Source organism: Populus nigra, chromosome 18 (assembly GCF_951802175.1).
Source record: "Populus nigra chromosome 18, ddPopNigr1.1, whole genome shotgun sequence".
Lineage (NCBI taxonomy): Eukaryota > Viridiplantae > Streptophyta > Magnoliopsida > Malpighiales > Salicaceae > Populus > Populus nigra.
In genome coordinates this window covers 11,426,770-11,439,475 of record NC_084869.1, presented here as the reverse complement: position 1 = coordinate 11,439,475, position 12,706 = coordinate 11,426,770, and the positions used below count along the sequence as shown (strand labels likewise).

Genomic DNA, 12,706 nt, shown 5'->3' with positions numbered 1-12,706 from the left:
TTACTTTTTCTTGCTAATTTGCTGATGATATGCAAAGAGCTCTGTCACAAAGAATAACATGAACCCAACAACGACATCATCAATCCATCAAAGATAGCAAGCAAGCTAGCTAGCTAGCTAAGTACCGATGTAATCTTACCAGGTTAAACTGATTAATTAAGTGATACATATAATGTATTTTCCTGTATACATTGACAGTGCTTGAACGCAAATTGATTTACGTTTCTGTCATTTTCCCACATGCTATTTCCTTGAATTTCCCAATCGTATTTCTTTTGGAGGTTTCTGAACATAGGGACAAAAGATATATATATATTAATTAATGCAGAGACTTTGCTTGCAATTATCTGTCCTAGCTAGCTAGCAATTGGTAATCACTAGGGTGTCCTTGTGATTAGCCGAGAAATTTCAAATTGATCAGTTTTGAAAAGAAAGAGAGGACTGTTGAATAATGCTTAGTTGACCATATATGTGCTTGTTTGTTACTTCAAAATTATCAATGCAAGCAACTGTGAGACATCCAAGCATCTCGAGAAAGTGTGTTAAACGTTTTGATAGAAAAAGCCAGTTCCTTAATGGTCGTTAGTTTGAAGTCATATTCAGGGCACTGTAGACAACAGAATATATATCCAGTAATCTCCATGCATAATTGTGTTTGTTCAGCGGAAACCTTTGAACGAACACCATGTCTGTAATAGAATTCAGCCACATGCATGCATGATATGTGACACGCGCGGTATATCAAGCATATCTTGGGAAGAAGGGTGCAAGGTACGTAGCTAAAAAGCATAGGATCAAACGGCATGGATCGGAACTGGCCTCTGAAATAGTGCCAAAAAAGAAACAACCCCAGCATCACGCGTATAGCCGACTCGTCACTGTCATAAGGTACTTACGGTCCAAAGAAACCTTTATGGTCGATATGTTGATTAAACGAACCATTCAAGAGCAATTCAAGAGCTTTATATGCACCCCCAACCTGTACACAGAAAAGGATGTTCTTATTCATATAAGTGGTTTAATAATAAAAGTTTAGGTTTAAAGGGCTTGCTTTCTCTATAACTTTAGATTTGAGCCCTGTGCTTACAAATATGATAGTCACTGAAAGTTTATATAGTCGTTAACTTCAGGGCCTATGAAATTAGTCGAGGCGTGCGCAAGCTGACCCGGACACCCACATTAATAATAAAAAAAAATGTTACCAAGGCACTAATCTCTGATCCCTTTGATAAATATAAATGGAAATACTGACTGAATCTTTTTGTTAATAGATTGTAATGAATTTTACCAACATAATATTCTCTTATTATATCCATCGATAAACACCAACAAAACTATTCTCTTAGTATATATCGAAAGAATTACAGTGAAAAAAAAATAAAATAAAAAAAGTACGATGACAAGTTATTTATATATATGACATTATTGACGATATTAATATCATTGGTAAAATCTGTTCATAAACCTGTCGGTAATAAATTATTCCATTTTTCCAGGCACTGTTCATTGTGTTAATTACACAGAGTATCACTGACGGATTAATTCTGTCAAAATATTCGAGCTCTAGAACTGTTCATTTCTTAAATTACATTGTTCATGTTGTTAATTACATATGCAATTACTAACGAATTAATTCTATCAGTATTTTTCAGAGAACTCTAGAACTGTTTACTTCTCAATTGCACTGTTAATTATTGTTCTTTACAAACAGAATCACTGATGGATTGAAAAGTTTCGGTGATATTTGAGAAGTTTTTGAAAATTTTCGATTAAATTGAAAATTTAAATTAAATCTTATAGACGAAATCACCGACAAATTGAAAAGTCGTCAGTGATTTTTGAGAGGTTTCTATTTTTTTGATTAAATTAAAAATTTAAATTAAATAATACCAACAAAATCACTAATAGAATGATTAAAAATATTACTATTTAATTATTCGTTGGTAAAACTGTTGGTAAAATACCATAATAAAAAGGGGTCAGAATCGTAAAACAACATTTATGAATTTATTTATTTTTCTCTTCTCAACTTCACTCGGAATTAAATTAAGGTAAGATTTTTATTTTTTCTTCTCTATTTTTGTGTTTTTTTACATTATTTTTGTTTTTTATTTTATTTTAAAATTTTTCTATTCTTAAAAATTATATGAATGTTCTTGCAGGATTTTTTTCATATGAGATCAATTTTGTTGGATTTTATTTTTAATTTTTTTGTTCAATTTAAATTAAATTAATTTATTTATTGTTGGATTAAGGGTTTTGGAATAGGTTCTCTAGGTTAGGTGAAAATATTTTTAGTTGATTTATTTATATGTTGTTGTTGTTTATTTTTTAGTATTATTGAGTATTGTTATTTTTCTAGTTCTGTTGAATAAATTTTTAAAAAATATTTTTAAATAATTAATGACGGTATTATTGACGGATTAAATTCGTTGGTATATTTTAGAGAGTTAAAGAATCATTGCAATTGAATATGATATTTTTATCAATTATATGGCAAATTTCTTGAGGAAAATGCCGACGAAATAAAACAAGTATTTATTTTAACATTTTTTTTCGTTAGTAAATTTATCGGTAATTTTATTACTAACAGATTTACCAATATACCCACCAAAATATTAGAGTATTCTTATCCTTTTATTATAGCCCATCTCATACAACATATCATCCAATTTATTTATTTATGGTAGAAGTTTTAAAATTTGACTCAAACCCTCCACGAAATCCTAAAAAAAAAAACCTCAAATTCATTTGAAAACATAAAATTCAATTTCGGATCTCCAATGTGAAACAGTGAAATAAAAATATCTCACCAGCTATTATTACATTCTGTTGACTCTACCATGAAAACATTGACTAGGACATTTGGCAAGAGAAATGCTAACACAGCAGGTAGGGTCCCGCATAAAGAGGAATCCATATAGGAACCTGGAATCTGTGGGAAAACCGAGTTGTGGTTTTCACTGCACAGAATTGACAGTGGAGCTCCTGAAAGTGAAAGTACCTTACTGTTGTTCTGTGTAGTTATGAACTTGAATGATAACACTGTGGTCTTTTTCATGGTCTGAGAAGATTTAAGGAGACTACCAGCTTTAAATGACAAACACAGAAAGATACGAGAAAATAGTTTTATAGGCCCTTCAACTCAGAGACTCTAGATTGCTTACACATGTACATGAAGGACATATCTCCTCCATCCCTTTCAGAGTCCTCCTAGCCATTTATCGATCGATCAGCAGGTCTGAGTGACCTTTCTATGTAGTGCTGCTCTCGCATTCAAGTTGGTGCTGCTTTCAATATAGAAAGACCCTTGATGACCTTAACTATCCTTTCCCGGGTGCTGGTAAAGATCATTTAATTGCGGTTACCTACCTGTAGTCAAAAAAGTAGATGACCAAGAGAGGAGAGAAAAAGGAAAGAAAATCTCTATAAAAGGATTTAAATTCGATTTTCGCGTCTACTGGGTTGTTTATAATAATTGTGTTTTAGTGAAAAATGAAAAGAAAATCATGATTTCTAAGATTATATATACCCTAGACTACAGCTCGCTAGCTAGAATCTGGCATGCTTTCCTTCTAAATTCGGATAGGAGATGATATATGGATAAACATGCATCATCTTTGTGGATAATGCTTTGTCCATTTATGAACTCTTTAAAACAAAATTAAGCGAGCTTGAACCCAATCTTAAGTGCAGCTAGACATTCATAGGCTCAGCTCTAAGCCCAGGTTCCTTTTTTATATTATTATTTTAAGTTTTTTTTTTAATATTTTCCTCTGTTGAGTTTCTGATTTTCTTTATTTATATTATCCATACAGTAAGAATGAGACTTATAAAGGTGCATATACTATTTAGCTATGGTTAATGTTTAGTTTTACTAGAAGTGATTTGCGTTAACATCCAGCTAAAATTCTTACTTTGTTAATTTTGTAAATTTAATACTGTATTATAACTATCAAATTAAGAACAAATATTAACAAATTACGAATAATCTATTTCAGAAATAAAATGTATACTAAAACTTAGTTTAAATAAAATTTTCAGTATATTTATGAAGAAATAAGGATGTATATGAAGAGATACAAATTATATTTTTGTCAAAGATCATATCATTTTTTTTATTTGTTATTTCTTATCATTTAGTGTAAATGAATCGAACACTCTTAAAATTCTAACAACACATCTTAATTAATTTAATTAATTTTAATAATAATAATCAAGTCCACTAACTTATAAAAATATACTTAAAATCTCTCTACCAAATATCAAAACCTAACCACTAGAATCATAGAATAAAATAAAGGAAAAAACAGAGTTAGAAGAAAGGAAAACCAGATGAGAAGAAGGCCAAAGAGGTACTGCTTATTGCACAGAACACCTTCAATTCAACCCCTTTTTATACTGATCTTTGAACTAAATTGATGCAACTTCGCTTCTAACTTTAATTACCCATTATTAAAAAAAAAACTGACAGTTTTTTTTTAAAAAAAAACCAAACTTTTTCTCCTTTTAAAAACAAACTATTTAGATAGTGAAATGCTATTATTAAGATGGTTTATTTATGGCAGACTAAAAAATAGTTTTTATTAGCCGAAACTGTATCTTACAGAGTAAACCGAGCATCACTTAAGACCAAACTCACTTCGATTAGAGCCTTTACCCTATAAAAGCTTTGGTGCTCCACCAATTTATTTTTAACATTTTAATTTTTTATTATATAAATTACAAGAAAATCTTGTAATTTTTTAATATGGTATTAAGAGTTTTGGGTATATTAAAAACATGTCAATGAATGGTTATTCAATATCAATCTATCATTCACTCACTATTTATTTTAAACATGTTAATTAAAACTTCCAAGCTAAACATGGGGTGCACATTAGATTACTGTATCAATGAAGAGAACTCCGAGCATAAATTGTCATGTAGGTATACCGGTTATGGTGTAAACAACAGGACTCGTTCCTGGAACCATGACCCATAAAACTACTACATTTGCCAGGTTTTGCCAGGAGCATGAACAGTCCCATATGGGTCTGGGTTTAGGCAGGCAGGCAGACATTCTTTCTAATTTCTATATATTAATTTGACCATCGCTCTTTTGGGTACCTACCATTGAACCCGTACAACACCAATAGAGGCAACATATAGTTGGCTTCGTTGTTCTTGAATCTTTTTTCTTAGTGCCATCCAGGTGTTAGTGAATTTCATATCGTTACCAGCTGGACTGGATGTCAGTTTGCAGCTAACGGCAAATTCTTTTACTCGAAACCAGAGTGGTGTTGATTTTGCCGAGTATTCTTACTTGTGTGTGTGTGTGTGTGTGTGTATAACTCGTGTGTTAAATGAGTAAATCATAAAATGAATGGTTGAGTTTTCTTTTCTTTCAAGGAACTGATTTTAGAAGGAATTCTTTGTTTTGTTTAGGGATATGATTTGTTCAATAATGGCAGTTTAAGCTCTTAATACATTGATAGTTGAGCCGTCATGCATGTATGTTCTTTGTTTTCAGTCACAGCCACGCCTTCATTTTCAATCTCTAAATGGGATTCAAGACAAAATGCCTTGGAATTCAAGAAAATAAACAATTTACCATAAAAGAAAAGGGAAAACAAATTAACAGCCGGCTTTGTTTTGTTTCCACATTATTTTCTACTGAAACCACGGTCCGCATGTAAGAGGCTGATTGCATCATTGTAATTGAATTTAATTCCAAGATATCTTTTTACTGTAAATATCTTTTTTTAATTATATTATTATATTTGAATTAACAAAACTTTCAGTTCAAATTAATTACTCGGATCTCAAATTTTTCTTGATTTTTTTCAAACCACCAAAGCCACTTGAATAAAAAAAATTCAGGCCATAAAATCAGAAAAGTTTTCGAGCTCAAATTGATGTTGTTTGAAACCAATTTATTATTGCAACACTTCAGGTCATAATTTTCCAATCAATTTGTAATGATTGGGATTATGTTTCTTTTGTAACCAAATTGTAATGGATTTAACAACCCAGTTGCAAAAATTACATACACGTTCAATGTTGCAATATTCCATTAACAATCGCATGTTGTTATTGCAAAGCTCTTAGTAAAGTCATTCTTATTACATCTCGCTCGGCTAGATGGGGGAACTTGCTTCTATTTCAAGCTGAGAAAATATAATAATTTAGAGTTGACTTGATTTAATTCAATAGAGCATGTAGATTAGCTCACAACACGATCGATTTAAGGTGTTAATCCATGATCGAATTGATTTAGTTAACATCTGTTAATTTTTTATATTTTTTAAAAAATAAAATCATTTTAATATTTTTTTTAATTTAGATTTACTCGGGTGAATAAAAGTTTACTCGTCCCACCATGCAATTGCCAACCATAGCAACGGTAGCGAGCACTTGTGCGAATTTCAGCAACAATGTGGATGCCTTGACTTTCCCGAAACTTAGCCATTGTCATCGTCATTGTCGTAACCCCAAACATTAACCAATCCCAAAACTCGTTTTCCTCGTCAATTTTGTCTTGTAAGCTGCCACTCAGTTGACTAGCTATAGTTTTTCAATCTTTTGTCGTGTAATTTCTATATATATTTCTTAGTTCATCGGATCTTGTGCGCAATTAAGCACAACCATTTCTAGCGATTTCCATTCATAACTTGACCTTGTGGAAAAGGAGCATTGCCGCTTGTGCGAAAACGTGAAACATGCATCAAGTGAATCTTAGAATTTCTCGGTGGACTAAATCCAATAGCTGCAATGATCATAATTTCTAGAGAATAGTATTGCCTTGCCACACATATATTCACTTCTAAATCCCAATGGCTGTTATGATATCTTTTATTACTTGAACTGAAGGATAATAATTAGACATTTAAGAGGGTATTTAAAAAAAAAAAGAAAAAAGAGAGAGGATATCATTAAGATCATGGGCCGAAGCATTCCTCTTGAGCCCTGTGTTTGAGCAGTCTCATTCTTGAATCAAGGAGGCTTGGCCTCAAGCCTTCGGTGCTCTCAAGCAATTTTTTCTTTGATTCACGGTGCCCTCAAGCAATCTAGCTCGCCTATTTCTTGTCTACTTTTTTAAGACTTTTTATAGTCAGCTGGATTCTCTCTATTCCTGTTTATTAATTGACGGAACCTTTTCTTTTATTTTTTAATTTTTGGGAGGTTGTAATTAAAGGTTTTTCTTTCCCTTATATAAAAGTTTGTTTTCCATATATATATATATATATATATATATATATATATATAAACAAATTATTTCTTAATTCGATATTTTTTTATTATTATGACAGTCAAGTTATGTCCTTGGGACAAGCTGTGCGCGTCAAAATTCTATTTTATTTCTCTGACTTTAAATAAAAGTAGACCATCCATGTTGAAATTAGAGAATTTTGCAAAACAAAACTATATAGGCCTAATATTATAGTTAATTAAAGGAGAAAAGTAAAATCACTCGTCAATTAGTTAGACCAACGCTTAAATTAAGAGTTTTTATTTTATTTTTGGAATTTGTCACATAAATTTAGAGGAGATAAACTTTATTTCAAATTAGCTAAACATACAGGAGTAATTAATTTAATCGAAGGTGCTTCCCAAGCAGGTTATTACAATTTTACAGCAAAGTTGAATAAAATACCGATGCTCTTCTTTCCACCGCTCTCTTTGAAATAAATACAACTAGATTTGTTTTCCCATCCTGCACTTGCACGGCGGGTCAAGGAGGCGTTGCACGCGTCTCCAGAAGGATGCGGGTTACTTCCACATATAAATATATTTTTATTAAATTATTAAAATATTCTTAATTCCTTGTAATAATTATAAAAAAACCGAGGTTAGAAAACCAAAAAATACTTCACATTAGACAAAAAAAAAAGATCTTAAAACTTATGCGGTAATTACATAAAAAAATATGAAAATTCTGAAACGACCTTAGATATTGGCTGTGTTGTTTTATTTTTTTCAATGGTATGAGTGTGTGTAATAAAATGTGAAAATATTACTTTATCCCTGAGTGTATGTTAAATCCTTTGGTTTTTGAAGGGTAAAATAGATATTTTAGTGCTGGTTATACTGTTTACAATCAACCGTAAAATACCGAACAGAATTAGTGTAATGTATAATAATTAGACATTTAACACACACTAAAAGGTAACTTAAAAGAAGTATCATTATTTTCAGAGCAGCACTATATATATATAAAAGACATTAAACAGGAAAAGGGGCTGCCAAAGCTTTAATCATCATTATTATACAACATACAGAAGCATAAGTAGTTAATTTATCTTTGAATTTTCTGAATCATTTATGACACCTACTGAAACCCCAACTCATGAGCTTCGTGAAAAACCTCACAAAATCAACGTCTTAATTTTTAAGACTAACGAATGAGTCCGGAGATTAAGATCCGCAAGACTTGGATTTCACTTAAATTAGTACCAGTATAGAAGGAATAAAGCTTATAGAAGTTGTATTGTGGGTGTTTGCAGTGAATTAAAAAAGAAGATGATAAATGCAGGTGGAATGTATAACAAGGTGGGGTGTATGGAATGAGTAGATTTCCCTTTTAACTGGTGTTTTATACAAGTGAAGTACATCAACTAGTGTGGAATGAAGGGCATAGATTGCAAGACACTATTTGGTCTAGTTTAGAGGCAATTATGTGGGATAATATATAGCTGTTGACTGATCAGATAGGAGGGCGACATGTGGTCATGTTCCGGCAATAGTATGCCTTAACGTCGTTCTTTGAGCTCCATTATGATGTGAGGATATATGAATATCTAGTGCCTGTACATTTTATCTTCTTAGTTGATGATGGCGAGTAAACTAATTTTGACCGGGGGGTAATGTACCAGGTGTGTCGTCGGGGCGGACGTGAGCTCAATCCACCAAGGAAGGAGATGCGTGGCCAATCCACTGAAGGAGGAGGATGCGTGGCTAGTCTGGGAGGATGCAAGGTCAATCCCAAAGGATGCATAGCTAATCTAACGAGGAGAGGGGAAGCGTGATCGGTCTAGGAGGATGCAAGGTCAGTTCGGGGAATGCTGGGTTGTTTCCGAGTCTAATCTAATGAGTTCCGTAAATAATTTCAAGCCTCATCCTTGCTTAGCAAGATAAAAGAAGAGAGAGAGAGAGAGAGAGAGAGAGGGAGAGAGTAACTTTAGGTGATTGATCACTTGGGCAACAGAGACGACAAGACACGATAAATTTCATTTTGTCTTTAATGAAATTCAATACATTTTCTTATTAAATTTATTATTGGTGGGAATGAATATTCCAATTTATTTTTATTTTAGTGTTTTTATTTTTTTTTAATTTTGAGGGGGGGGGGGGGGAGAGATTAATGAGACCAGTCAAATGAACAGAAACATTGTATGGATTTTTGCGTAATAGTGTGTTTTTCTCTCTCATTCCTGATCTTTATATAAGCCTGGGGACCTCTTAGTTTTTGGTCACAGAGAGCCACTTTTTCCTGACTCTACTTCTGGCTCCTTCCAAGTCTCATCATCACAACCATCTCAGCTTCTCTCTTCAATCACTTTCCTTGAAAACTTGCGCAATAATTTCAATTCCAAGGCTTCTTTCTCTCTCAAATGGCAGCCTTTTCGTATCAGCACCCACCTTTATTTCTTGACTCAGTTATCTTGCCAAACATGACCACACCTATTATGAACATGAACAACAGCATGTGTTGGTTTTATGATGAAGCTGGAGGCATCAATACCAACAGTTTTTATCAAGTTTACCCTCCTGAAACTTTTCATGAAGCTCCTCTTGATGTTAGATTCCATGAATTTAGCCATCATGATCATAGCTCTAAGGTGTCTCTTAGTGATAATGAGACTTCCTTGACTAAAAAACAGAGCACAGGCTCCTCAACTGTGGTTGATAAGCTTGAAACTGGTGAGCAAGTTACTCAAGAAGTGACGCCCGTGGACAGGAAGAGGAAAACTACTAATGGGTCCTTGAATTCTGCTCAATCAAAGGTAGACCGCAACTAACAAAGTTCATTAATTACAACAGTACAAATTCTGTTTAAAGAGTACATGATTCATTACTTCATAGTTTTTGTTTGTATGGCTTTCTTGTTACAGGATGTTAAAGAAGTGAAAAGCAAGAGACAAAAGAAATGCAGAGGTGACATGAAACAAGAAGAGAAGAGGCCAAAAGCCGTGAAGAAAGTTCCTGAAGAGCCTCCAACAGGCTACGTTCATGTAAGAGCAAGGAGGGGCCAAGCAACAGATAGCCACAGCCTTGCAGAGAGGGTACTATGCTCCACCCCTACAAAGCTCACAGACTCTAATTTTGATTGAGATTTCAATTTCCCATTTTACCCTCACAAAAAGTTAACTAATTAACCTTGTATCTATCCATTATGTTCCAACTCCTACACAGTACTGCCTCTCCATGTCTCGTTATACTTAATACTTCCTGTTAATGGGTTTTAGGTAAGAAGAGAGAAAATCAGTGAGAGAATGAAGATGCTACAACGCCTTGTTCCTGGCTGTGACAAGGTAAAACTCCAGCTCCTTGGCTTTACTTTGTGTTTCTAAATAAAGTATAGTGTCATCTTTTTAGTTTCTCCTCAAGGTGATGTATACATCTAACATCTCATGTGGCGTGGTTTGACGTTAGGTAACTGGGAAGGCCCTTATGTTGGATGAGATTATTAATTATGTTCAGTCCCTACAAAATCAAGTGGAGGTAATGATAATAGACGTTAAGTGGGGTGATTACTGTGTTCTATTTTGTAATTATAACTATGATAATTTACTTCTTTTGTTCATGATAGTAATGCATGGATGTTAAACCAATTGTGTTTTTGTAATTTTCACAGTTCTTATCCATGAAGCTTGCCTCTGTTAATCCCATGTTCTATGATTTTGGAATGGAGCTTGATGCATTCATGGTCAGACCAGAGGTAATAATGGGCTAGAAAAAGAATTTATTTTGGTCATTTATTAATTGGTCCAACTTTTACCACAATTTTTATTGTTTATGAATAAAGCCGATGAGGATCTTTGTCACTGACATGAATATGCAGAGATTAAGTAGCATGTCTCCACCACTGCCATCTCTGCAGCAATGCAGTCCAATCCAACCCACAGCCTTTGCTGACGCCGCCGCCGCCGCCACCACCGCTACTCCTACTACCTCCTTTGCTACAGCAAATAACTATCCTCTTATTGATAATTCAACTTCACTTTTACTTCAAGGAATGAGGCCTTCTGCCTTCACTACTGAGGTATACATTTTTTACCCTTCACCTACAGTTAAAGGAGATTTTTAGGTGATTGCTAAGGACATTTTTCTAACAATGACAAACACATCATTTTCAGGATAGTTGTAACCTAATGTGGGATGTGGATGAGCGAAGACAAAAGTTTCTTAGTCCATCTGGGCTCACCAGCAACCTGTGTTCTTTCCATTAAATAGATACCAAGAGCTGCCCTACAAACATCTGGTAAGCCCTCATGTCCTGTCTCATGTAGCAATCACAAAATAAATAAATGCTACTAGTAATTGACTAAAGCATCCTGAATATATATATATATATATATATATATAGCTTGCTCCTTATTAAATTTATTCATGGATTAATTAATTCTTAAATTTGATCCTGCGACTTTTGTTCCTCCTGTGGATCTATCTTTCCAGCTTGCAAGGAGATGTCAAAGCCAAAAAAAAAAAAAACTAACCAGGGGAAACTAAGAAATCAACAGGAAGAGATGAAAAACTCAAAGCAAAGCTGCATTGGTTCGAGCATAAGTTCCAATGGAAGAATTCAGGCTTGCTTCTTCACTTATTTAAAGCTCTGGTTCCAAGTCCAATAGAATGAAAGTGGCATCTAAAACATGAATAAAGGGCAGCAACACCAATGGATGAAGAGCACTAAGAGACATGTAGAACCGACCAAATAAGACCAGATCTTTTCGTAGATCCCTTGTTCCTGTCCATTTTGAACCCTTAAAGTCTTGCTCGCACAAATTCCAAAGACCCCTTTATGGTGGTTAAGCCCTAGCTAGACACTTTTTTCCATGTAGTTCATAATAAACAGTACTGATTGAATTATTGTGGTTAATCTTCAGTCATTCTGTTATTACAGTTATTTTTACTGTTTCTTCCCTCCTCTTTCATGGAAAGAGAGAGCGTGAATGAGAGGTTAAAATGACTAGATAAAAGATGCTGTTACTGTAATTGACACGACTAGTACTTATGCATCTGTTCTTGTTATCGTTGGCTTTAATTTGTGTAGTTGGAATCTTCTGAACGTGTTTTGGCATTTTATGTGTTGAGCTGTCTGAGGTGAACTGAACTCCCCACCCATCTTTCTTATGACACGGTTGTGGACAGATCTTTTAACTCTATGGACTTCTATTTCCTTAAAATCTTGTACAGAAGCATCAAGCAACTTCTTCGATACTGTTACTTCTTCCTCGCAAGTTTCATCTTAACAGTGCTAATACATGAGTGTTGTTCCCAGAACAGTGTCAGAAAGAGGAAGAAATCAAAATACAAGGATATTACGAACATTAAAAATTAAAAGATTTTGGTCAAATTTGGCTGAAAATAGCCAAACCATCAATTTCTAGTTATTATCTAGCTAGCATTGATGATGTGCACAGATGTACATGCATTTGATCTCAAAAGCAACGGTGCTAGCATCAACTGCGCAGTGAAGCATTTATCTGGGTCCATTCTGCTA

The 12,706-nt window shown here is 33.7% G+C and overlaps 1 protein-coding gene across 1 annotated transcript; it reads left to right on the top strand.

The window, feature by feature from the left end:
* Positions 1-9,443: 9,443 nt before the first annotated feature.
* On the top strand, positions 9,444-12,247 carry LOC133678441 (basic helix-loop-helix protein 80-like). The gene is made up of 8 exons (XM_062100735.1): positions 9,444-9,986; positions 10,095-10,265; positions 10,449-10,514; positions 10,636-10,704; positions 10,838-10,921; positions 11,045-11,245; positions 11,340-11,464; positions 11,659-12,247. The coding sequence occupies exons 1-7, from the start codon at positions 9,594-9,596 to the stop codon at positions 11,430-11,432; spliced, it is 1,077 nt and encodes a 358-aa protein (XP_061956719.1). The 5' UTR covers positions 9,444-9,593; the 3' UTR covers positions 11,433-11,464; positions 11,659-12,247.
* The last annotated feature ends 459 nt before the right edge of the window (positions 12,248-12,706 follow it).

What these genes read in the sequence shown, in the direction of transcription:
- LOC133678441 (XM_062100735.1), top strand. Translation starts at nt 9,594, where the DNA reads ATGGCAGCCTTTTCGTATCAGCACCCACCTTTATTTCTTGACTCAGTT. An exon ending in GCCACAGCCTTGCAGAGAGG is followed by an intron (nt 10,266 to 10,448) that starts GTACTATGCTCC and finishes AATGGGTTTTAG; the next exon opens with GTAAGAAGAGAGAAAATCAG. An exon ending in CTTCTGCCTTCACTACTGAG is followed by an intron (nt 11,246 to 11,339) that starts GTATACATTTTT and finishes CATCATTTTCAG; the next exon opens with GATAGTTGTAACCTAATGTG.